This window comes from Puntigrus tetrazona, chromosome 8 (genome assembly GCF_018831695.1).
Source record: "Puntigrus tetrazona isolate hp1 chromosome 8, ASM1883169v1, whole genome shotgun sequence".
Classification (NCBI taxonomy): domain Eukaryota; kingdom Metazoa; phylum Chordata; class Actinopteri; order Cypriniformes; family Cyprinidae; genus Puntigrus; species Puntigrus tetrazona.
The window spans coordinates 13199414-13225359 of NC_056706.1; the positions used below are offsets into that span (position 1 = coordinate 13199414).

The 25946-nt window shown below is 36.7% G+C and overlaps 1 protein-coding gene across 1 annotated transcript in view; it reads right to left on the reverse strand.

Moving 5' to 3' along the window:
* The window catches only part of tafa3b (TAFA chemokine like family member 3b), a 60259-nt gene that overhangs the window by 13547 nt on the left and 20766 nt on the right, over positions 1-25946 (reverse strand). The window contains exon 2 of the mRNA XM_043246845.1: positions 10783-10895. Within this exon, the coding sequence (XP_043102780.1) occupies positions 10783-10894 (112 nt within the window). The 5' untranslated portion in view covers position 10895. The remainder of the gene's footprint in view (positions 1-10782; positions 10896-25946) is intronic.

The window sequence follows — 25946 nt, forward strand, 5'->3', positions numbered from 1 at the left end:
GACAGCCACTTCTGGTCGGCCCATTAACCAAGAAAGGATGAGTCATTTAAAAAGCTCATAATCAGTGGGAGGGGTTGATCTCAGGCTATCATCCAATCACAGTCTGCACTTCTGCAGTTATTATATTCATTAGCTAGATGATTATGAAGCTTTGATGAGAGGAAACGCCCTGCTGCTCTCGAGCACTGCAGACACCTGGAACAGTTGCACTACTGAGAGGATAATGGAATTACACCTGCACCAGTGAACTGGTGTGTGTGTGTGTGTGTGTGTGTGTGTGTGTGTGTGTGTCTCTCTCTCTCTCTCTCTTCAGTCATTACGAGATTGTTTCTCTATTAAAGTACAAGCCCATTGCTCTTTTGTTGTAGTGTCTACTGGAGCATGTATAAACCCGATTAAAGCAGGATGGTTCTTATGAATCCTAGTGTCCCTAATGAGTTCCACAGATATAATAGCTCTGTTCCAACACTTAGTGAGCTGCCTATCTAGACGGCATTTTAAGGATGCTGACACAAAGGATTTTCCAAAAGGCAACTTTTTCCTTTTAAGATAACAGCTTTTACCCAAAGTGTAAGTAAATGTGTATCTTTCAGCGTAACGGGAATCCCAGAATGGGGGTTCTTATTGGAAAAAGATGGTGGAAGAAGTTGAGAGAAGTGCAAATTTATAACTATATATTGCCAGTCTTGACAACTAAAACTATTAAACATTATTAAACCTGAATACTGAGGCACCAAAAAAAAGTTTATGTTGGAGTATTATATAAAATAAAAGCTGAATGGAAATATTAAAAGACAAAATAAAAAAATATATGTAACAAAAATGAAAAATTACTACATGATTACTAAAACTTCAAAAAGGAAAAATCGGGTGTAAAATAGAAATGAAAGCAAACCAATTTTTCAGCACTGCTAGCTAAGCGGCATGCTAACCTACAGTTTGAGTCAAGTGTGAGTCAATTTTCTTGTGCACTTCCTGCAAGGAGCACTATAGACAGCTAAACACAATATAATACATATAATAAACCAGTCAATGAGGATCTAATTCCGTAAGGCTGATATCTCAGAAAGCAGTTGCCTATGTAGGCTGCAGACAGCAAAGAAGCTCAACAGGTTTAGGACCTGAGCTAAGAGCTTAGACGGGTACAATGTGTGTGGTAAAAGAAAACAAATCCGTAAAACTAAAGTAAGGATCTGTCAGGCAATATCAGGCAATCGAACCGGCCTGAACAGTTGTTGTTGTTTACTGTTTTCCCTAAGCAGATTTCTGTCATGTGTGATTATGCGTCACTTTTGAAAATCTGCACGGCTGGGAGCAATAATGACCTCTCTTGCACACAAAGTAAGCGTTTAGACATCCTGTTCCCAGAATGTGTCACAAATATAACTCTGACAGATGGCGAAAATGTGCTGTTAATGACATCACTTCCTGTGCAGATACATCGCAGCATCATTAAATATCAAAATAATGAAAAAAAGTCTCTTTTGGCTCTGTCTTTCTCCCACTCACTCTCTCTCTCACACACACACACACACACACTCTCTCTCTCTCTCTCCCCAGAAAGAGTATGTAATATTAAAGTCGGATTAAGGAAAAAAAAAGCGGATTAGTATTTTAGTAGCATTTGTGTTTTATTTAAAGTTCTAATATTAAAGGACTAGCAAATATAAACCCAGCTTAAGCATATTTCTCTCACACATTTCAGATCACTGCCATGTTGGGGATATTTATTCTCACTTCTGATCTGGTTTGTGTCTTGTCTCCTTCCTGTGCGGCTGGCAGCGAGGGGTCTGCAGGTGGAGAGATCCGCTCTACCGCCCTCTAATCTGCTAATCTGTTAAAACATGCTGTCCTCCAGCATACGCTCTCTTTGGGAGAGTGGGGTGTTAGATTATTTAAGCCCCCCGTAGCAGCAGACAGGAGATCATCCCTTCCTGATAACTGTGAAATGGAGAGGTTCATGTAAAATGACGGTTGAGCGCGAAATCTGCCCAGCCAGCACTTTGCCCAGCCTGTTTTTTCCTTCTCTTATGATTATCCCTCGCTCTTCGTCTCTATCAGGGCATCGGCGGCATTGACGTTAATTACAGACCGTCGAATGGAGGTAAAAAGCACCATCCATCAAACGCAGACACGTTGAAGACGTGAGACTTATTGAGAGTGTGAGACACGCTCGGGATAACACGCTTCAATTCCACATCGAGATTTTCATTGACTGAGAGAAAAGGCGAAAAGGAGAAGTTTTGTAGAGTTGTACCAGGACCACAGGTTTTGCTTCCAACATTTTCTATACAACATCAGCCTCAGTATTAAGATGAATTTGAAAGATTTAGTATTATGTACTTTCTAAATGCATGTTATCGATCTTATTGATCTTATAACTACTCATCAATGCACATTTTATTAACATTTTTAACCTCACTATTTTTAATTAAAATATCTGTATTTTCCACTGAAATCTGAACCGTTTTTAGGCAGTTTAAAAAGTCAATTTCTCCAGTCTATCAGATCTGACTTCATCCAATCAAAAACAAGTGAATAAAAACAAGTTCTCACCCTACAGTGATTTATTTTTCTTCATCACAGTTGGAACAAATGATCTAAAATGTCACTAAATCCATTTCACTGTGATAAATAACCTGCCTCATGTACTGCATGATAATGAAATTTAATAAATAATTCAACAAAACACAATGTGCAAATGTTTCAGATCTGTATTTCAATAAACCCTTTACAGTCTTTACAGGTAAATTATGGTAAAATTACAGTTAAGGGGCCTTTTCAAAAATACTGATTGGTTTAATTTGCCTGTGTGTGTGTTTGTGTGTGTGAATTATCTGCATCTGCATGTGTGCCTCTCTCTACAAACAATGAAGCTGTAAGTTTAGTTGCTTCAAAAACAACATTGTTTCATTATCAAGCTCTTGTAATAATAAAAGTAGTGGGATAGCATTGACTATTTCTGTGGATGTTTATGCGCGTTCATATCACAATCTCCAATATCTGTGTGCGGGTGATCTGTGTACTATATTTCTCAAACTGCAATTAAAAAAATCAGTTAAAATCTGGATTGGATTCATATATTAATTACAAGAACAATAAATGGGAGGGAGGCATAGTTAAATTAATAAATACATTTTTCACATTGCCTGAACCAAAATGCTTTGATTCTGCTGTATTGTTTTACTATACGAGATGCATCCCTACACATTTCTTTTCTTGTTGTTTAAGTCCTGTTTAAAGAATGCAGATAGGTTGTGGCTTTCTGAAATGTTTGGAAATGTCAGACAGAGGCCTGTGGGAATAAACGAGAAGAGAACATGGGCAGACATGAGTAACACACGACCTGTCTGCTGTGGTCAGGCCTCTACCAATAATCCAGAGGTCAGTGTTCCTTCCTTCTCAGGCCGACCCACATTTACACACCTCAGTCAAACTCCCAGTGCAAACAGCCAACTCTCAAACAAATATTCTCCTATACACTTCAGACCCTTGAGAGAGACAAAAGGAGGGGTAAAGAGGGAAAAAAGTGACATTTTGACGGCTGTCCAATACTGTTGAAGCTGAAGATGTTATTCTTTGGCTTCAATTTGAGAGGAACTGAACCTTTCCCCTTTCCTGTCATCCGGCGCTTCTGTGTTTCTTCCTTCCCTCCACACTCATCTCTTCCTCATTTCCGTCTTGTCATCCAGAGTCTCATCAAATGTCAGAGGACAGCATGCTGTCCCAGAGTGCTGGCTCCATCTGCATCTTGAAATACATATTTGTGGTGAGACCGATCTCCCTCAGGTCCTGTGGACGGGGTCAGCACATTTATACAGAACCCTGATGAGACCACCTAGTGAGAATGTGACGCCAAATGTCCCAGGAGATGCCACTCTCTCTCTCCTTTTCTCGTATTTTAAACTGCTCTTGTCAGTTAAACAAAGCTCTTCAGAAAGCCCTTCACAAACTTGCATGTACAATGTAAGAACGGGCTGCTATTATTTGACTTCAAGGGATAGTTCACCCAAAAATGACAATCCCGTCATAAAGAATGGAACACAAAAGATGATGTTTTGGAGAATGTTTGAGCTGTTTTTGCCCAAATAATGTCAATTTCAATGGGGTTCAAAAGCTTCAAGCCCCAAAAAGAACATACAGGTGATTTATCCTTACAACGTCTGAAGCAATATGGTCACTTTGTGTTTGATTATATTACAAATGTATAATATTTAAGACTTTGTTCACTTTCAAGGGAAATCAAAACACTGATCAACATGTGCACATGCAGACTACGTTAAAATGTTAATATGAACATTAAAAGTCAAACTTCATTAATTAATCTCAATGCCCCTTTTGCATTGTTTTACTGTTAAGTAAAGCGATTTATATGAAGTAAAATTCATGTGAAATAAAACTCTAATATTAGATTGAAAAGACTCAACTTGCATGAAAGTTTGATCCGTTGCCTTGCAGCTAACTTATGTTTATGTTGAGGTAGCCTACTGAAATGAACTGAAAATTATAGTAAAATAAAGCTTATTATAATGCTATACCAAATAAAACCTACAGCACGTAATTGGTAAAAGCTAAAATTTTTAAATAAAAGCTAATTCAACATTATTAAATACTATATGTGCATAATCCTAAAATAAAACCCTGTTAGTGACATTCTTAATATATGAAGAGTCAAAACACACATAGATTTGAAATGACACAGGGGTGAGCAAATGACAAAATTTTCATTTCTGAGTGAACTATCCCTTTAAGACGGTAAGGAAAAAATATTTCCAACTAGCCAGTCTGTTTTTCTCTTAAACAGAACTTTTCAGTGCTGTTTCTCTGACATTAAAAACATTAATCTATTAGCAGGTTCACAGGTCGGGTATGGTAATGTTCCACATAGTTATATAAAAGTTCTCTTTCAACAGCTCTCTTAAAATAACACCTCCACAATGTTAGCACAGGAATCACACCTATCAGCACGTTTTTCCTTATCCTGTAAGAATAATGTGTCAGCACCTTTTCTCATGCAGAATTCTGCCTGAACACATGTTTGATTCGGCGGTAATCAGGATGCCTGATGGATAGGAAGCTGTTTTTGTTTATGGAGAGTGTGAGCTCGCTGCCATCTGCTCTGAGATTAAACACCATGCTCTGATGGAATACATAAACACCCATCAAGCTCAAAGCAGCCTGCTTAAGACACTCATAAACGCCCATTTTAAATCACTTACTCTAGTGCGCTGTTCACACACACACACACACACACACACACACACACACACACACGTACACTCTCAGTGAAGCCTCTTTTGACCAGTCACAGACGAGACTATTAAATATGACCAGAGCCGCCACAGGCACTTCTTGTATAAAGCAACAGCCTTGCTAGAATTGAAGATAGCAAATTATAAATAAAAGCAAAATAATAATGTTGTTTTGAATAATAAAAAGACTAATGTAGCCCAGAACCAGCTTTAAAAGGCGCCTCAATCTAAATGAAATTGAAAGTAAATGCTAATAATAAATGAAAGAAGGGTTGAATAAAAATACTTCACAGTAAAACAATGAAAATTAGCTAAGCTACGTTGAAAAAGCTAGTTTCGCCGTACCTTACAGGGCAAGCGTAACTTGCTACATGTTCACTACTTGATATGTTAATATTAAATATAAACATAAATACTATGCATGTTTTATTAAGCTGGTTTCAAGAGATAGATAGATGTTCCACTGTAACACTCTTTTTGTTCTTTCTAAAGTATCAGACCGTTTTACAGACTAAAAAAACACTCCAAGCTATTCAGAGTGTGACTCTGATTAAGAATCAATTGTGAATTGATTCAGAACATTTGGTGGCCTCTACACCTGGTTTATCAAACAAAAGAGGAGAAGAATGATTCATTCAGGAATCAGCAGTCTATAGTACTGCTTTTAAACAGTTACTAAATCACTGCTGTTCGAAAGAAATTATCGTTTTGAACTTTCTGTTCATCAAAGAATACTGAATCCAATGCATCACAGTTTCCACAGAAATATTAAGCCGCACAATTTTCAACAATGATAATATGAAATGTTGACATGTAAAGGATCATGTGACACTGAAGAATGAAGTAGGTTAATGGCTGCTGAAAATCGGCTTTGCCGAATGAATCACAATTGAAAATATATCAAAATAAGAATATCTGTTAAATTGTAATGATACATTTCTAATAAAAGGAGCCTTGATGAACTTAAGAGACTTCTTTCAAAAACATGCAAAAATCTTGCCTCTCCCAAACTTAAAAAATATTGGACATACAACAAGATTTTCTCTGAGGAAATGTAACATTTGTCAACGCTTCCCCGCTATGTAATGAACTGAAAACAATAGCTTTGCTTCCGAAGTGACATGATTTCAAAAATAGCGACACTAAAGCCCAAAAGTGGTGAAAAAAGATGGTTGAATAAAACTGAATGAGGCTGGGGAGCTCTGGGAGGGTTTGATGGTGGTGTGACCTACATGTTTTATGCCACAGATGAAACAGAACGGCATGCTTGAAAATTTCACATTTTTAATTCTCCTTCTGTGCCTCTCACAGGCCATATGGGCGTCTTGGACATGCTGTGTACAGTCACAGGAAGAGCGAACACATATCAGAGAATCACGAACAAAGTTCATGCTAGAACTCAAGCAAGTCAGAAGTTATGGGATTGTAGACTGGTTCTTTGTCAGACAGACTGAAACTGCCTGTTTTCAAACAACGAAAACTCATGCTTGTTAAATAACCAGGGAGATCCGATAAATCAGTAGCAATACAACAGCTTTGAAATATTACAAAGCTTGTGCATGCAGGGGAAAATAAAGGAGAAAAGCATTTTCTCTTTATCTATTCTTTTGTGAAAATGATCTAAAATTGAAATGCAAACGATCTAAAACACGTTTCATACCGACAAACACAAAGTGCTCATTTATTTTGTCACCGTTCAAAAGCTATTCATAAACATAATCCATAAAAAATGTTCACTGACATCTCAGAGATCAGTGTTAGAACATAACAGGGAATATCTGGTTTTATTGTTGACGTTCAAACACAGACAGAAAGAGACAGAGAATTTAAGACAGGCGGCAGATTGGGGATAAAACAAGGTCAAGGGTGACAGAAATCATAAAAAGCAAACGCTCTGGTTCTGTCACATGACAGCACCATCGGTCAGCGAGCTGTGAGACAATGTGACCCTCACACACAATCAGTGTTGGGGACGCAACTTTAAAACTTGAATTGAGTCTTAAACTGCAGTCAAGCTGATCTTAGAAAAATCTGTAAAAAGATACATAAGCAGAAAATCTGGAAATACATGTTTCTTTTTAATTAGAAGAGCAGTTGTGTGTTGCAAACATATGTCTCAAAAATGGCTTTCGATTGAATGACTCTCAATTAGGGTAACAGCGATTTAAACTTTAACAGATATATTTACACTAAATATATAACTATAGAACTACGAATGTGTACAGAAGCAGTTTGTAACATGAGAAAAATGAAAAATTGTTTTATATTTTGCTTTAAAAAAAAAAAGTTATTATTTACATAAACCATCCAAATTAACCAAATCACATTTTTTTTCAGAATTTCCAATGCTACTGTACATATTAGGCTAAGATCTAGAATGAGTGTAACACATAGCTATGAGTATTTTACTATACAGGTGGTACACACGGATTCTGTGAATCAGTTATGCTTGACATGGTTATTGCAATTAATCTTCCAATGAACTACAATATTTTTTTAGACCAGTGCTACAAATTAATATAAAACAAGTTTTAAAAAATGCAATGTAAAAGCTCTTCATCTACTTATTTAGTTATTTTCAATCATTTAATTTACATAAATTGCCCTAATGAACTAAATCAAAAACCTCAGACTTGCCAAACCAAGCTTTATCACACCAGAGCTAAATATTAAACTATGAAATAAATATGAGTCTACAACATGTATATCAGTTATGAAAAGCAACATTTGCTATTACAAAATTAGTTAATTTTTTTAATTAATCTTTCAAGTGAACCGATTCACTAAAACAAAGATTTGATCAATTTCCTCCACAGTTTTGCTCGCCCATAAAGCTCTCTGCACATTTATAAACTCTTTCCTCTGTGTCCTTGCGACACCATCCCCTCTGAATTGAACTATTTCTCTTCATAGTTTTAATGTCACTGGTCTCAGTGTCTTGTTTAGGGTGGCCAGGTTTAGGACATGTCAGACAGACAGAGCGAGACTCATGTTTTACAGGGCAGAAGGGCACAGGACACACACACACACACACACACACAGGGCAGGAGAGCTCAGGACTGCAGTCATCCACAAGAGCCATGTCTCTTTCTGCGTTTCATCTCATGACACACTCATCTGTCTCTGTCTCTCTTTTCACACTTCTGTCTCTTTCTCTTCTTTATGCCCTTCAATGGATCTCTGCAGCCCTTCTCCCTCCTTTACTCTCTCTCTCTCTGTCTTTCTCTCTCCAGGGATATTAGTTTTATTGAGAGGATGAGCCTCATAAAGAATGACCTACAGTAGCAGCAAACTTTCTGGCTATATTCCCTGTGTATGTGTATGTGTGAAACAAATACTTCACTCTCATTTAGCTCATTGTCCCTGAAGCTTTTGCTGCTCGTAGAGAAGAAGAGTTTAGAGTTATTAGTTTTCCCCTCCCAGTGGTTTAGTGTGTGTGTGCGTGTTCAGTCACCTTGCTCTGACCTGTTAGCAGTAGTGTGTAATTAACTGATTGTCTGAACTATTTTCCACCTCTGATTGGCTCACACGTTTATCTCCTGGACCACTTATCCAATCGAAAGGAAGAACTACATTTTAGGGAAGACTGTGGTCAAGAAAAGAACAGAGATTTTATTTTCTAAAGACATTCTAGTGATCCACATCAATTAAATGCAGAAGTGTAATTAATTTGATGTAGTTTTACAAGGCAATGAATTATTCTCTACGGGACGTTTTTGAGATTTTTCAGTCCCCTCTGTCCTCTGAGCCACCATTCTGCAGCAGCAGATGAGAGAAGTTCACACAATGAGTGAGACATGTTGTCAAGAAGTGAAATCTGTTCAGCACAAAAGAAAAGAAACGGGCTGTGAAGAAGTTTCATTTTAAAACGAGTCAATAGTATCTGACAATTAGCTTATAGTGAGGAAAAGGATAATAAGATTTAGCACCCTCCTCGTAACACTTTTTTTTTGTCACTTCTAAAAAAAAACTAGCATTTTGATTTAATGGACAAATTCGCTCAAAAAAAAAAAAAGAGTAAATTGCACTGCGTTGCGTCACCGGCTTGTCTACAAAATAGACTTTGCAAGATGGTGAACGTATCAAAATAAACAAACAACAAAACTTGCATTTGATGTACTGCTGATTTAAAGGAATAGTTCACCCAAAAATGAAAATTGTCATCATTTACTCACACGTCGTTCCAAATCTGTGTAAGTTTCTTTCTTATGCTGAACACAAAAGAAATATTTTGAAAATCCCCATTGACTTAAATAGTGGAGAAAGAAATACTACAGAAGTAAACTGTTTGATTACCGACAATCTTCAAAATGTCGTCTTTTATGTTCAACATAAGAAAGAATGCATACCAGTTGAGGGTGAGCAAATGATGACATTTTGGGGTAAATTATTCTTTTAAGGAAATCAATTACACCAAATGACAAAACATTTTATTCACCAAGGACATTTTAAATTAATCCAAAGTGACAGTAAAGAGTTTTATACTGTTATAAATAATTTCTGTTTTAAACGAATGCTGTTCCTTTGCTGTTCCTCTCTATTCATCAAAGCTTTCATTTCTCCATTTCTATCACCAGTGAAGTATGGATTCCTTGCCAATGACATCTTGGTTAAATTTGGCAATATTATTGACATGACTGCGTGGACGCTACTGAATGAGAACTGCTTTATAGATTAATTGGTCAGACTTTATAATAGGGTTCATTAGTTAGCATTAGTTAACATTAGTTAACATGAACTAAAAACGAACAATGTTTACATTTCTATGGCATTTATTAATGTTAGTTCATTAACTAAAGTTAACAAATATGAATAAATACTGTAATAAATCTATTGTTTATTGTTTATGTTAGCTAATACATAAACTAACGTCAACAAATTACACCTTATTGTAAAGTGTTATTAATAAATTATACTCATTCAATAAGGACACATTAAGAGTAACTGAAGTAGCAGTGTTGCTTGTCTAAGCAGAAGTGTAGTTTTACCAAGGCCATATGGTCAGTTCTCTGTAATCCATAAACTGATAAATGCAATACAACTTCCACTTGCATAAATCTGAATCAATCATCTTCAATTGATATATGAAAGCGCTTATGACAAATAAACTCTTATAAACTCCCTTTCTACTGAAACATTTTGCAGCGGCCTCTACATGACCCCAGAGACGTCAGTGTCCTACGGTCCATCAGCGCTTCACTTCATAAATAGAGAACATTCTCTAGACTATTTTAAGCTGATCTAAGCATCCACCTACCACCTGAGCTGTCTACAAAAACACGCCGCTTTCTGTCTTTGCTCCGTGCTTCGTTCACTTAACTTGTACGGATTTACAGAAGAACCAAACTCCAGATCTTTAAAAACAGAATGAAAATGTTTATGGTAATATCGTCCCAAATCTAACTTCATGCATTCCACATAAGCTGTTTTTTTAATGAGACGGCTCATTAAAATAATCAACACTGTAGGCTGAAATGAAAACAAGGCTATAACAACAAGCTTGACCGAATGAACCTTGACCTTGACTTACCGATGTGACTGCGGTGAGAGGAGGCATCAGACAGATGACCCCAGAGAGACAGAAGGGTCAAAATCACCAGAAAGAGCCACGCGCACACCCTCTGTACCGCCCGCTCCTGCATTCTGAAACACACACACACACACAAATCACATCAGCACACAAGCGTTACACTGATCAGAAAGGCCATAAGATTGCATGTTTCTAGAGGAGAACTCATTCTCTCCTCCAGCGCTATCTAAATGTCATCATGCTCTTCCTCAGTGTTTTCTGATACAATGCTGAGTGATCCAAAACACTGAATTATGCAATTACTTACAGAGAGAGTAAGCTTTCAGGGGTGGGTTGGGTTTTCCGGCAGATACTGAGTCCCTAGTGGTTAATCTTGGTATTGATTTTGGTCATGCTCTCTTCTTGTTTGGGGAGGGGAAGTTGTTGGCTGCGTTTATTTAACCAGAATTCAGTGGGGGGAAAAAATGCTGTCAAATATTATTACAATTTAAAGAACCGTTTTCTATTTACATACATCTATTGTAAAATAAGACAGCTGCTAAGAATATGACGACGACTGGGGGTTTAAGCTCTAATTAGCAAAGTCAGTTCCCTTCCAACCTTCTCACAATTCGCACTCTGGCCGAAAATAATTGACACTTCTGAGGAATGTTTGTGTTGGGTCTAATAAAATTAAATCGTAAAACTACACAGACCATTGGTTTAGACTCTACAAAAGAAAAAGCACTGCTCAGCTTCTTTTATCTCATTTCTTTTATCTCAGGCATACATATTTAAGCATTTCATTGGAGACAAAATGAAAGCAGATCATTCATTTACAATGTATTGACATCTAATAAACTCTACATATGTAGCCTACGCGTGAAATTGCTTGCTTATGCTATTACGTTAACACTATAGCCCGTAATCCTATATAACACTTCTGAGAGGAAGTTCAGAAGACATCATGTGAGAGTATTTAATGGTATCAGCCAACCAATAAGAGCGCACTTTTATCATTCAGACTTCTGTGGAAAATGTTCGGTTAGCTGAATTCTCTCACAAAGAGAAGTTTGTGTAAATTTTCTATTGATCGTGGCAGCAGTACCTCATCCAATGATGATCAAATGATAAAGAAAAGTGTTATAACCGGGCACGTATCCAAAAAACGGGGCATTGATGAGAATCTGCATTTTAAAGAGCTGATTCAGGTGCTTGGACTGCAGTGGAGCAATGCTGCGTCCTCCACAATGCAAAATGGAGAACTGCACTGTGCAAATTGCTTTCAGCACTAATTTTGGGGCGTGTTTGCACTGTTACCTGATTTGCATAATTCCTTTAGTGAATTGGGTGCTAACACAACACAAACAGCAAGCGCAAATAAATGACATTATTAGTGGGCACAGTTCATTTTTAGTGTACTCTCCCCTGTTATCCTCCCCTGCAGTTTGGCAATGGAGGTCTTCTGATTAGTGTCGGCTTAATAATGAATTTGCCTCTTTTTTACATTAACGAAGCACATCACACACACACACACTCTGATAAAGCTCCAGACACAAATAGTTAGTCAGCCGATTGAAAAAGATAGAGGAAAAAGAGAAATTTGAGAATTTGTGTAGAAGAAAGAGAGATAAACAACATAAAGCGGTGTTTCGGAAATGGCTTGCCTGGCTCAGGGAAGTCTATGAGTCGCTGTGGGAATGTGTCGAATTATGCAGATTTAGCATACTAATTATCTTTCAAACAGCAGAGCTCACAAGAAATCTCTCCTGTTTAAAGCTGAGGGGTGGGCAGGAAAACCCCTGCCTGGAGGTAGTTTGCAGGTGGACAGCCACGAACAAACAAAAAGATACTGTCGCCGTCATTTATATTCTCGCATCATACACAGAAATCTGCAGTGTGTTATTTCTGCTCCACCAGTGGCACCAAACCCTCTCCAAAGCGATTTCCCAAACACTCATTGTTTAGACAAACAGATAATCATCAAAGCTCAAGCATTTTTTGTATTTACTTGGGAGTCAAGATAAGACAACATATAGAAATACCATCAATATTAATGCAACCACTGCATACACTTTAAAATGCAATCAACAAAATAATACCTAGTGAGCTTCATTATACTCTCTAACTTTGTCCTTTAGGAATTTCAACAGGCTGATCACACAGAAGAAGGGCATTGTGTGTGTTCAGTTGAGTGTGTGTATATCTGTGTTTGCTCTGGCTGCTCTTCTTTGATGGCTAAACTTCCGCTGTGTGTTCATTAGTTCTTTAGGAGCTCTCAGTAAACACTGCCAAACACCCACTGGCTAGCATCATCAACATGTCTCTGCACTAATACCAGTCAAGCTTAATCACAAGCAAATCTCCAGCAAGACTTTAATTGCTAGCTATTTAGTTTTTGCAGTTCATTTCGATGTCAGAAAAAGCCAAAGAGTTTTCGAATGGATGTAAATTAATATATATTTTTACTGTAGAGGTATACGCTCTTTTTACTTTAATGTTTTTTTCCTCCCATTTGTCAATTATTTACTTTTCGGTTCTCTGCTAACAAAGGCCTGCAGCTGCATCAAATGTACTGTTATTTTTCAAGCCAAAAAGGATACTAGAAGTGAGATTGTAAAAGTGAAAAAGAAAGGGGACAGAGAATGGTTGGGAATGTGCATTGAGAAAAAAGTATTTCTGATCGACTGATTCTGCAACACACTTCATAAACTTTTTCTTGCATCCAAAAGAATGTCTAAAAGCAACCACAAATGCATTAAACCAGCAGTATTTTAGTCAATTCTAAGTAAAGGAGCAGTATATTTGAGTTGTATGGCTATATTAATAATAAAAGGATTAATAATTATAACAATGGCACAGTCAGAGTGATAAATACAGAAATTCTGTGGCAGATAAGCAGTATTTCATAAATAGAAGTGCTGTATTTACGCATTAAAAGGTTTAATATTAGATATTTGGACAAAGAGTTCAGAGACAAAAACAATTCATGAAAGGAGCAGTAGGTCAGAGATAGAACAACAGTATTTTTGAGGTATAAGTCAGTTATTTAGAGACAGAGCATAAGAATTGTACAGGTATATAACAGTATTTAACAACAGAAATAGAGCAGAAAGTTCAGTGTTTAAGAAGTCCAGAACAGTATTTCAGAAGCAAAATATCAGAGTTACAGGACAGCATTTCAGAGATAGAACAGCGGTGTTTTAAAGGTATAGAACGATATTTCATAAATAGACAATAAGAGAAAATACAAGGCAATATTTAGCAAACGAACAGCAGTATTCCAGACAGAATATCAGAAACAGAGCGGCAGTAGTGCGTTTCAGAGGTATTTCAGAAATACTGCGGCAGTATTTCAAAGACATAGGACAGTATTGCATAGGTACACTACAGTATTTCAGAGATAAAAGGGCAGCATTTGAATGTTAAAGGTTGTATCTTGAGAGTCATAGACAGAGCTACAGTATTTTAGAGTTAGGATATAAGTTTATATTACGAGAGTTGTATTTCAGAGATGGCACCTATTTAAAGGTTTAACAGCCATATTTGAAGTGAGAGGGGCAGAAGTGTTTCCACAGTGAAACCGTATTAAGCTTATACTTGCAGTGAGACTTTTTTTAAACCCAGTTAGTGTTTCACAGTACAGCAGCTGCATCTTAAACATTTAGAGAGAGAGAGCGAGAGAGAGCGAGAGAGAGAGAGAGAGAGAGAGAGGGGGGCAGGCGTCTCCGTTCCATTCATTTAATTAGTCCCACTGGAATTTTTGCAGATGGTGACATCATCACACGCAGACATTTCTGTTTCATTTTCTCCCCAAGTACAGTATATGTCCACATCAAACCACTCTCTCTTTCTCCGTCTCTCCGTCTCTCATTCAGTATTTTAAACCATGGCCTAATGGTTCCAATCCTTATTCGGCTGGCCGAGACTGAAACAATCATACCATTTCAGAGAGCTCACATCATTTCCCGTAGCGTTTGGAGTTCAAACACTAGCGACAAATCAACACAGAAAACAAACACACACGCGCACGCACGCAAATATCCATACAACTTTTCCATTGTAGACCTCATTATGACCGACAGACCAAAAGGCATCAAAGAATATTCACCCATCACCTAAAGGCCCTTTCATCTTCCCTTCCTGCTTCTATTCAGACAGGTTTTCCAGTCCTGTAACAAATGCTGCGGGGCTGGTAGCTGTGCTGCTTTGTGCACTATAAAATTAATGTGTTTGTAGTTCTACTGTTCTCCCTCTACTCTCCTTTACTCCCTCTCTCTCCCCTAAAGGAACAATCTGCATATCTGAACACGCGGCTGCATAAGGATGTCTGAAGATATTAATGCATCAGCACTCATAGAATATTTTTTTTATCTATCAGCAGTCTTTAAAATCAATGAACAATGCGCATGTTGAGAAGCTCTGGGGCTTAATGTGCGGTAATCAATACTGGCATGTCAGGTTATGCTGGTAAATAAAAATTTGTTTTGAAGTTACCTGTCTGATTAAATATTTAGTAGTTGAGATTTTTACCTGACCTGACAATATTTTCACCGTCTACAAAGCCATAGAAGTGCTACATCAGAGGTTTCCAAACTAAAAGGGCCACAGGGCAGTGCTAGTAAGTCATGAGAGTAACAGAAAAATATACATTTTACAGAAAAAAAATGTAAAGTAAACAATGTAAGGTATTTTTAAAAATTATTAACATATGCTTTTAACATCGCATTTAATGTAATGATATGTAAAAATTTTCTGAATATTTTTTAAGATTTGATTTAAATTGTGTTATTTTGAAAAGTGATCATATTAATATATTTAATGGTTATAAAGCTATATTGTATCCTTGACATCAACACATTTGAAAACCTCTATATTTATTTTTTGAGCAATATTAGCATCAGTTAATTAATATTAATATTAACATCAAATTGATCTAAACGTCGAACGATTGCATATAAGATGAAACTGTGAAAATGACTTCCAATATAATAAATGAAAATTATTTCCTAAATAATTTATTATTGATTACAAAGAAGTAATGTTTCACAATCTATAGATAATACTTCCTCTGAGTCATCTAAATCATAATGCGACATCACAAATATAAAGGTTTGTGACATATATACAAGATCAATGTTGTATATAGAGTGAAACGTAATTCTTCAAAAATAGTAAAAACGACAAATGGACAAATAGCTCCAAACTCACACAGTCGCCCGAATCCCGAATTGGGATTCAGGAGAGAACATGTCTCAAAATAGTAGAAGAATCTATTGAGTTTTCTCTTAAAAGGGAGAAGCTTTTATGAAACTCCTGGGTCTTTATCTGTGTATGTGTAATCTGTATAACCCCTACACTAAAACGCAATGTCTCGGTTGTGGGTTGATAAGATCATTCAGTGTGTATCACTTTACCCAAATGGCCACAAATCATGTCCGACACACTGGCAGATATCAGCCTCCGACTGAACTAACTCACTAGAATGAGAAAGACAGACATCATGAGAGAGCGGGTGGAGTTTTTTTTTTTTCTCTGAGATATTTTTATTCCTCTGATAGGTGTACGTGGCCAGTAAGGCTGGCAGAGACAGCGCTGGTGAAAATAATGACCATGAGTTGGCATCCCGTCTCTGTCATGTGGCAGATTCTGTCAGGTAACGGGCATCTGATGAAGATCTGAACTCGCTTTCTGTGCCAGCGCACCGAACAGGTGGTCAAGCCTGGCCAGCAATAAATATGATGGTTTACATCAGCCATTTAATCCCACCCACACACACCTGATCTCAATCACACACTGGCTCTAGAAATGACAACCAATTAAAAATGAGAAAAATGATGCCAGGACATCGACACCAGACAGGAGAGCAGAGCCAGAGAAAAGGAGAAGCTCCTGGATAACAGAACGGAAGACTTCCTAATGAAGTCACGCTTCAAGAAACACTCATTAGGACTCTACTATGTCAGTTATTATCCTTAAAACAAACATTGCATCTTGTTTAGGAAAAATACTAAAAAATGAATGCATTTACAAGAATGCAGGAATAGCTGGTTAAGAAGGGCAGGTACAAGCTAATGGTTTAGCTATAGGAAAAGAACAGTCAGATAATTCTTGTAATGGTGAATGTATTAAATGAATGAATTAATTTATTAATTTATATATATTATTATATTTTTATTATAAAAATATTTCTTTGGCAGCACTAAATTTAAACTAAATAAAAACTGAAAACTAAAAAAAAACTCTCCAAATAAATAAAACAATCTCCCCCAAAAAATTTACATTTACATTTACGATAAAATACCAACAGCTGTGGCTGCCAGGACTTCCTCATAAAAAGTATTTTAGGTAAAACATTTTAGGTAAATACTTAACTTAAATTCACAATAAAAAAATAGATTTTATTAACTGATGTAATGTTACTATACCGACCTATTGAAGTATTCATATGGTATGATATTTGTAACATTGTAATACACTGATATCCACCGAAAAACAGGCAGTGAAAAATGAGAAATGCACATGATGAACCAAAGCCCATCACAAGCATCACAGCTTTACAGAAAGCTGAGGAGGGAAATACTCATATATAGAACACAGTGTCATTCACACAATATATATAGAAAATAATTCAATAATTCATTCACAAAAAAAATAAATACCATCATGGCAACACGTAATGAAACAAACATTAATTTAACATTTTAAATGTAAGATATAAAACCCTAAGTTTCACAACTGATAAGGAAAAACTAAGAAGAAACTGTTATATCAATGAAAAGAGATCAAATGTGAAGTGTCATGCAGGGAATTCTGGGAGTATTTTCAGTATTTTATCTTTTTCACTCCCAAAAAAAGGTTTAGTACTGTAGCATTTTTTCAATCTTTCACTTTTCATATCATTACTATTAAGATCATTTTCACAGTGTAATATCTAAATAATATAAAATACCACTACTATACATTCATAGAACAATACATATAACATTCAGCTACACAGCAGAAAAGAGTCGCACGGTTTAGTTTGTATACAAGGCAGCAGAAAACACATCCGCACTGTACTGATATGTGACATATTCACAGCTCTGCCTGCTCACCATGAGCAACGAGATTCTTATTTAACTGTCATGACACAGCCATGAAGGGTTTAACCACACAATGTGCAACTCTCATATTTCATACAACAGAACACAGGAGAAGCCACACACACACACACACACACACACACACACACACACACAGTAGCTTGCAGTTTTCAAACTATCTCCAAACTCTCTCTCTCTCTCTCTCTCTCTCTCTTCTCTCTCTCTCCCACTGAATGTGTGTGTTTTTGTGTATGCGTGATGAAGCAGCTTCACTGATGCAGCACAGCTAAGCGCCGATATTCTCAAACCCAATGTGAGGAGTTTTACACAAATGAAGACTCTGAGCAGGATAAAAAAGTATAAAGCAAGATCAAAGTGAAGCAGCACGGTGCATCTGCAGCCTTTATATTCATCTTTCAGGATTTACAGGGAGAGAAAAGTCCCTCCAACACTTTGAACCAAAGCAGCTCGATCAGGATTGGTTCCGGGACACGTTTGGGAATTTAAGAAATATATCTGAAATGCAAATAGCACAGCGTGCAAGTCTTTGAAAAACAATCAGCGTGTGAAGACTGAGGGGAGAGGTGGAGAGAGACCACCGATATCAGGTTTACTCAGAAACCCCTCAGCCTGCCCCCAAACAGGCTCTAATCCACTTTAAATCCACACTCTGTTCGAAATGAGTCCCATGGATTCAAATAGGATTGACCAAGTGCTACTTTGAACTCTGTCTGTGTCTTGGCCCGAGTCAAAATGCCTCCTAGAGGAATTCTCAGCATAATGAAGAAATGTCTTAGGAACGTCTCGCTTTCTCTCTTGCATCGCTATCTTTCTCCCGCTCCTTTTTCCCCTGCTGTTTCTGACTGTAATACTTAGGCAATGCAGCCATCCAATAGAAAATTTGTATTAGCTGTTGACCCTGTTTACACTTGGTAAAAATCCATTACAAGAAACTGCAGGTACATATTTACCCTGAGCATTTAAGAAGGACTTTCTTGGCCACTTAGAGAAACTACAGATGAAATATGCACTAAAGGTTTATGACTCCACTAAAGTATTAAAGTGGGCCTTGAAAACTGTGCTGAAGATACTAAACCTGAATGCTGTGGTTGAAGAACAAAACCTAAAATGGAGGTTTTTCAAGAACCAAAAAGCAACAACACGGGACTCTGGGTAGTTTTAAAAGTTAATGAGAGACTGTGTGGGGCTAGGTGCACGCGCGCTGAATCATTTATGCAAGAGCAGCTCAGTGTCTGTTTCTGGTGAGGAAAAAAACACTCTGCATGCAGTTATGAATTATTAAGAACAGAAAGGAGCATCCCAACGGGAGAGCATTCCAAATCTCATGGCACACAGGAAAAGAGACGAGATGAGAAGAAATGAGACAAGAGGAGAGGAGATGAGGGGTAATCAGATGGCATCAGAAGAAATGAGATGAAAGGTGGGGAGGTGAAGTGAGGTAAAGAGATGAGAGGAAATAAGATGAGAAGAGAAATGAAACAAGATGAGGGGACAACATATGTGAATGAAGATTTAGAAATGAGACACAAGCTAAAAAGATCAGAGGAAATGAGATGAGAAGAGACGAGAAGAAGAGAGGCAAACAAATGAGAAGAGACGAAATGAGAGGAGAAGAGACGAGACAAAAGGAAATAAGACAAGAGGCAAAAAGATGAGGCAGAGGCGAGACCAGAGAAAATGAGACATAAAGATAAGGGAAAAGATGAGAGGAAATGAGAGGTAAAAAGATGCAAAGAAATTAGATAAAAGGATAGGAAGTGAGATGAGAGTAAAGGAGAGCAGTTGAGATGAGACAGGAGGAGATGGATTAAATGAGAGATGAGAATCAGATCAGAAAAAATGAGAGGAAAGAAGATGGAATAAGAGTAAATGAGACAATATGAGAGAAAATGAGACAACATGAAAGGAGAAGAGATGTGAGAAGAGAAAATGTGGAGAGGCAACAGGAGGGCAGATGATATGAAAGGAAATAAGACAAGATGAGAGCAGACGAGACAAGAGAATATTTTACTAATGAAAAAAGAGACTAAATAGCAATAACAAATCTTTTATTTAATAAATCTTCTCACCGAGGTGCCTGTTAAAACATGAGAGATCAAACAGTGATGTGAAAGTGGTTTTAACCATATCTGTTTTGAAGGGATTTCTCTCTCTAACCCACATACAGTTACACACATAATCAACCTCAGGAGGATTTAATGCACCATTTTCCTTGACAAGCACAAGTTTAGAAGTCTGCAGTACTGTTTCCTCCTTAATAAGCTCTGCATCAGCACTAAAACACTTGGAGGTTGCCAAAAGCGCAGCGCAAGACCGTGAAGCTGAATGAGTTTTTACTTCTGTGACAGTAATGAAAAACCCAGGTCACACCAGGTTCCCACTGATCAGTGCATTTCCAGTGACCTTGCCATTATTCTTCATGATGAAAGGACAAGAAATCATTCAGTATACCGCAATGGAGCTATTATTACTAATGTGCATTATTAATTATATTGTGCAATATCTTTAATAAGACAAATACATTTTTTACAGCAATTTTTAAATGTGGTTTTGTCAATATACAAATGCACATCACTAGAAAGCACATATTTTACTGTTTGCATTGTGTATTTTTACATGTGTAATTTCCGAAGACCGTGTAAAATGAGATTTCCAGTTCTGCATCTGGTTTACCGGGAGCAGCATGATTGTAATTGGCCTGCTGGAGGGAGTTCGAGTTTTTTGATTGGCTGGCTCTTTTTAGAATGCATCTCTACTGAGCCTCATAAATGAGGTGACTGATTTTTCACTGTTCAGAAGGTTGGAAAAAATATGGTTCTGTCTCAACCTAGCTAGCTATTTACATAGAATTGGCAGCATAGATGTAAATATATTCTGGAAGCATCGCTGAAGATGTCTATAACAGGCATACATACATACACACACATACTTTATATATATATATATATATATATATATATATATATATATATATATATATATATATATATATATATATATATATATATGGACTAATGCATTGCAATGATAACCACAAGCAGAAGAACACGGTGACCATGTGCTGATTCTGAATGTGTCTCTCACACAGACTGACAAAGAAGTGTACTTGCGCACTCAACTGATTGTGAAAAGGAGATTTGTGCTACCCTGTGTATCCTACCACTCATATTCATATTTGCGATTTATGCGTATCTGAACGCAGAACTATTATTTATTATGTAAATTATAGGCTTTGTACTTCAGTCGCGTTTCAACAGTGACACAGATACGGGCGAGCTGATGTTTGGTTGACTGTATTTTATTTAAGTACCAACTGCGCTGTGAAGTTATCATTTCAGTTGTATTAATATTTAAAGAACACTACATACAATAATAATAATAATAATATATACTGTGTATATATATATACAGTATATATATATATATATATATATATATATATATATATATATATATATATATATATATATATACTGTATATATTATTATTATTATTATTATTATTATTATTATTATTTTATGTAGTGTTCTTTAAATATTATCTAAATATCCATATCACATTTGACTTTATTCAATCCTTAAGTATATTCTTTGCATATCTGGGGCAGTGAATACATACATGGTAATGAGAAAAAACTCTAATGACATCTACAGAGAAAATGTGTGTGGAAAAGGTCAGAACGGCCACATGAGATTACCCACACACACACAAATACATAACAAAAACACAAACATCAAATTTAAAGCTAAAAAACAATATGGTTAAAAAACAAAAAAATGTAGGTAAATATTAACATTTGAAATGTAAGATACTATACCATTTTTAGGTCTCTCATCAAATTTGTGACACAGATCATGTCACTAGTGCATGTTTTGAAAAATAAATTTAAAAGTAAATAATTGAAATTAACTAAAAACTATTGAAATCATAGTGTATGCCATAGGTATATGCCATTTGGGTCACTGGGTTTCTCACCAAATCATCATAAATAAATAAATACACATAGATAGACAGATAATGATGTTTACACACACACACACACACACACACACACACACACACACACACACACACACATATATATATACTCTAAGTCTCATAATGTGTGGAAACTCATGTCAGTTCCACTCACTTGAATGACTGCCACAGATCTGCCTCTGTTTAAGCAAATAATCATCCATAAATCTGTCCGCAGTAATCTGTCCTTTCATCTGCTCCCACCAGTACATTACCAACAGCTTAACAGTGGCCTGATCTGATCCAAATTCTCCTCTGCTCCTTTTCGCATGCGGCGCCTCAGCATTAGCGAAGCAGAAAGTGTGCAAAGAACAGAAGTGCGAAAAGCCAGAACCTCAGCAACCTCTCACCTCGCAGAGCCGAGTTATATTAAACCTGCTTTTAAGACTGCATGCACTCAATAAACCCAACCTTCTCCACATGGGCTGCACATCACTCCCTAGCTGTTAATTAGCATGCTGCGTGAACCAGGTGTGATTCTGCCCCTCTCTTTCTCTTTTTATGCCTGTATTTCTCTCTCTGTGTGTGTTCACGGGAACCTTTGACACTAGAGTTTGCGTAATTACCTGTGTTATGGCCTGGTCCGTCTGCCCTCCTGCCTGCAGAGAGCTTATGAGATCCCACACCCCACCTCTCAGAACCCGGCCGAACGCTGCTGGGTTTTATTACCGGCTGGATGGTGCACTAATAATGTCTCTGCTATAATACTTAATGAAACAGTGTGCATGGGACTAAATCTCCTTTCATGCTAATTTTACAGGCGTGGCAGCTTTAAAAGAAGGACCCGTGCGATAACACACTCGCACTTAACCAGGGGTCCTCGTAAGTCTCCTGAATAATTCCTGCCACACTTTTGCTATGCATGATAAATCAGACGCATTTTTAAGAGACCCATTCTGCCACACACACACACACACACACACACACGTCCGATCATATGGGAGTGAGTTAATAAGAGAGGGGAAACTAAGATCAAGGAAGATGTGGCTCTCTGGATCCAGACTCCAGAGTCTCATTAGAACAGAGGAGAGTCACAGCAACATCAGATACATCCCGCATCCCTCTATGAAATAATTTGGGCTCTTGTAATTAATGTGACTTTTGTGCAACCCCTGAAGCTGCCAGTTCTAATAACAGGAATTGGCATTAGACTGTCATAGAGAAGTTTATAGTGTTTTGTCTGTGTCGGAGCGGGATAATTTATGCATGCTGATCATTAAGGCGGCATTAATGGCGGAAATGTGAAAAAGTGTTCTGTCGGTTTCTTCCTGTGTCATCTCAGCTCTTTATATCACCCTAAACAATAGAAAAACTATGCTAATGCAAGAGTTGTAGGCCTAGAATATAAATCTGCAGGGATCGCACGTGACGTCACATACTGATAAGCAAAGTTTTTAAAAAACAATCTATTGAACTACTGAGAAGAAGAAAAAAAAACAGGAAGAGAGGATCTCAGTCAATGCCAGTTAGTCTCTTAATATATATAATTATTTAAAATGATAACAAGACAGGTTTAGTTCAGGCTGTAAAATTTAATGGGGTACAACTTCCAAAATAACAACAATTCACATTAAAAAAAAGAAATAAATTCAAAAACAAACAAATTCACATTAATAATTCAGTGAGTAAAACAATAGCATAATGAAAAATAGCTATATTCAAACTAATTGGAACATCTCTTGATGGTATAAAAAGTCTCCAAATCCAAAGGAAACCAACCTGAATATAAAAACGGTACATTTTAAACATTTAAGATTTTTCCTGTATTTGTCATTAACGTTTACTGTGCCTTACTGTATTGCTTAATTAACGTTTTTGTTTAGAAAGGACGCATTAAATTGCTCAAAAGTGACAAGTTACAGTGCAATCAGCTTCAAACTGTTTTTAACATTGATAACAATAAGAAATGTTTCTTGCACACCAAACCAACATTACAATGACTGCCTGAAAATTCAGCTTCGCTACCACAGGAATAAATTACATTTTAAATATATTCAAATAGAAAACAGTTTCCCTACATAGTATTCATATTTCACAATATTAATGTTTTTGCTGTATTTTTGATTAAATAAACATAAAAATCGTACCCTCCCAATCTTTTAATCTCTAGAGTATAAAAAACCTCCAAATGTTGTACTAGTGAGTCAATTTGCATAAAATGGCGCAGCTTGTGGAGTGTATGGGCTTCATGAAATATAGAGTACAAATGAATTTGATGAAGCTGATACAGGGAGATATTTGAGTCAGCGGTAACATGACGGCCCGGCTCATGTGAGTCTTCGCTACGGAGGCCATGCTGACTTTCACAGCCAAACCTCCACCTCCCAGGACACTCGACACCACGGCTAACTTCAGCAGACATGACTTTAGCAGCCACTGACTCACAAAGTGTGAGAGGCTAACAGCTGTGTACCCTAACTAACAAGACTCGGAGCCCATCCAGCCGGAACAGATCCCAACTCTGATGAAGCCTGTCAAGATCCGTGAAGAGACAGGAAAACGATTCGGAGAGAACAGTGTGTGTACACGGACATGAGGGAGAGAGAAATGGATGGTTTTTGATTCTTCAAACAACACATATCGCGTCCACCAGGGGCCTCTTATATGAAAGCTCGGCCTCTGTCTCTCCATCTGTCTTTGTGGCTAATGGAGCTTACTCATCTGTCATCTGCCTGTTTTACCCTGTTATGTGCAACACCTAGAACAAGAGAACGCTTTTAGACACAGTTAAGCTCTGACATCACACTGTCTGATAAACCAGGCCTGTCTGAAGGCGAGAGAGAAGAGCGCGAGGGAATTGGCAGCGTTTCAGGTCATTTCAGGTGCCAGGATCAATATTTCTACAGGATGTGTGAAAACTGTAATCTTAAAGAAACATGATTTCTAAACCAAGTCAGTCCATTGAACGAGAACATATGGAGTGGAACCACGGTGAAATGTGGAGGAAAAAATGTCAGTCACACAAACATACACGTATACGTGCGCTTGAAAACACAAATGTTACAGTTAATATCTGTTAACTGGACACCTCTAACTTACCATGTACGGTGGAATAACTGTAAATGAACTGTAAAAAATACTGGATGTTAAAATTCTGTGAATTTCTAGATATCTCTGCGTGACTCAATTTCTAAGCATATCTTATAATATATTTTGTTTCTTCTCATATTTGTCATTAGTGACTTACATTTTTAGTTTTTTTGTTAAAACCACAGCTGCCACTTTTTACTGTCAATTTTTGAGTATTAGTGTTACATTTATATATTAAATATATTCATATATAATAGAAATCGTATCAGTATAAATATATATACAAAATATATGTGAATGTATACATGTAAAAATTTTCAAAATATAACTTTTAAAAAAATATATAACTTTTATTTTAGGATCATCCGATCGTTTAACAGAACTATACAGTATACAAAGACATCATGAACCTAATGTATTAACTTTAAAAATAAATATCTTCACAAATTACAGAACACCAGTGCTTTCTCTTTCCTTGAGGCTGTTTTACAGAAGAGATGTACTTTAACGTGACCTCTTTTACTAACATTTCTCATTAAACTTGGCTAATTAACACAAAGAGAGAGAAGAATGACTGAAAAGTGGTATGAGTTCAAAGCTCACTGTAACTTTACTGGCACATATTAATAGCTAGGGTATGCAGGGTCCCTGGTTGAGCATGATTTTATTGTTTCTTTAATTAAAAACGTATAGTTTATGTTGACTTTACATTAGCCATGAATCATCATAAAAATTACAAACTGAATCCTCAAAATAACTGTAGAAAAATGTGGGATTAAAGTTTCATTTACAATAAATATTACTGTTACAGTAAATAACTGTACAACAAAGAACAACAACAACCAAAAAAACCCTTAATAATATGAAATGTACGGTATATGTACATTTTTTTTTTTAATAAAATTAAAAAAATTAAAATTAAAAATTACTTTATCTGTAAATAATGTGAACTGTTTAAATGTATTTTGGCCCACTTGCTGTGGTTATCATTATCCATCTGACCCACTAATATAATTCAATAGTTTTTAATT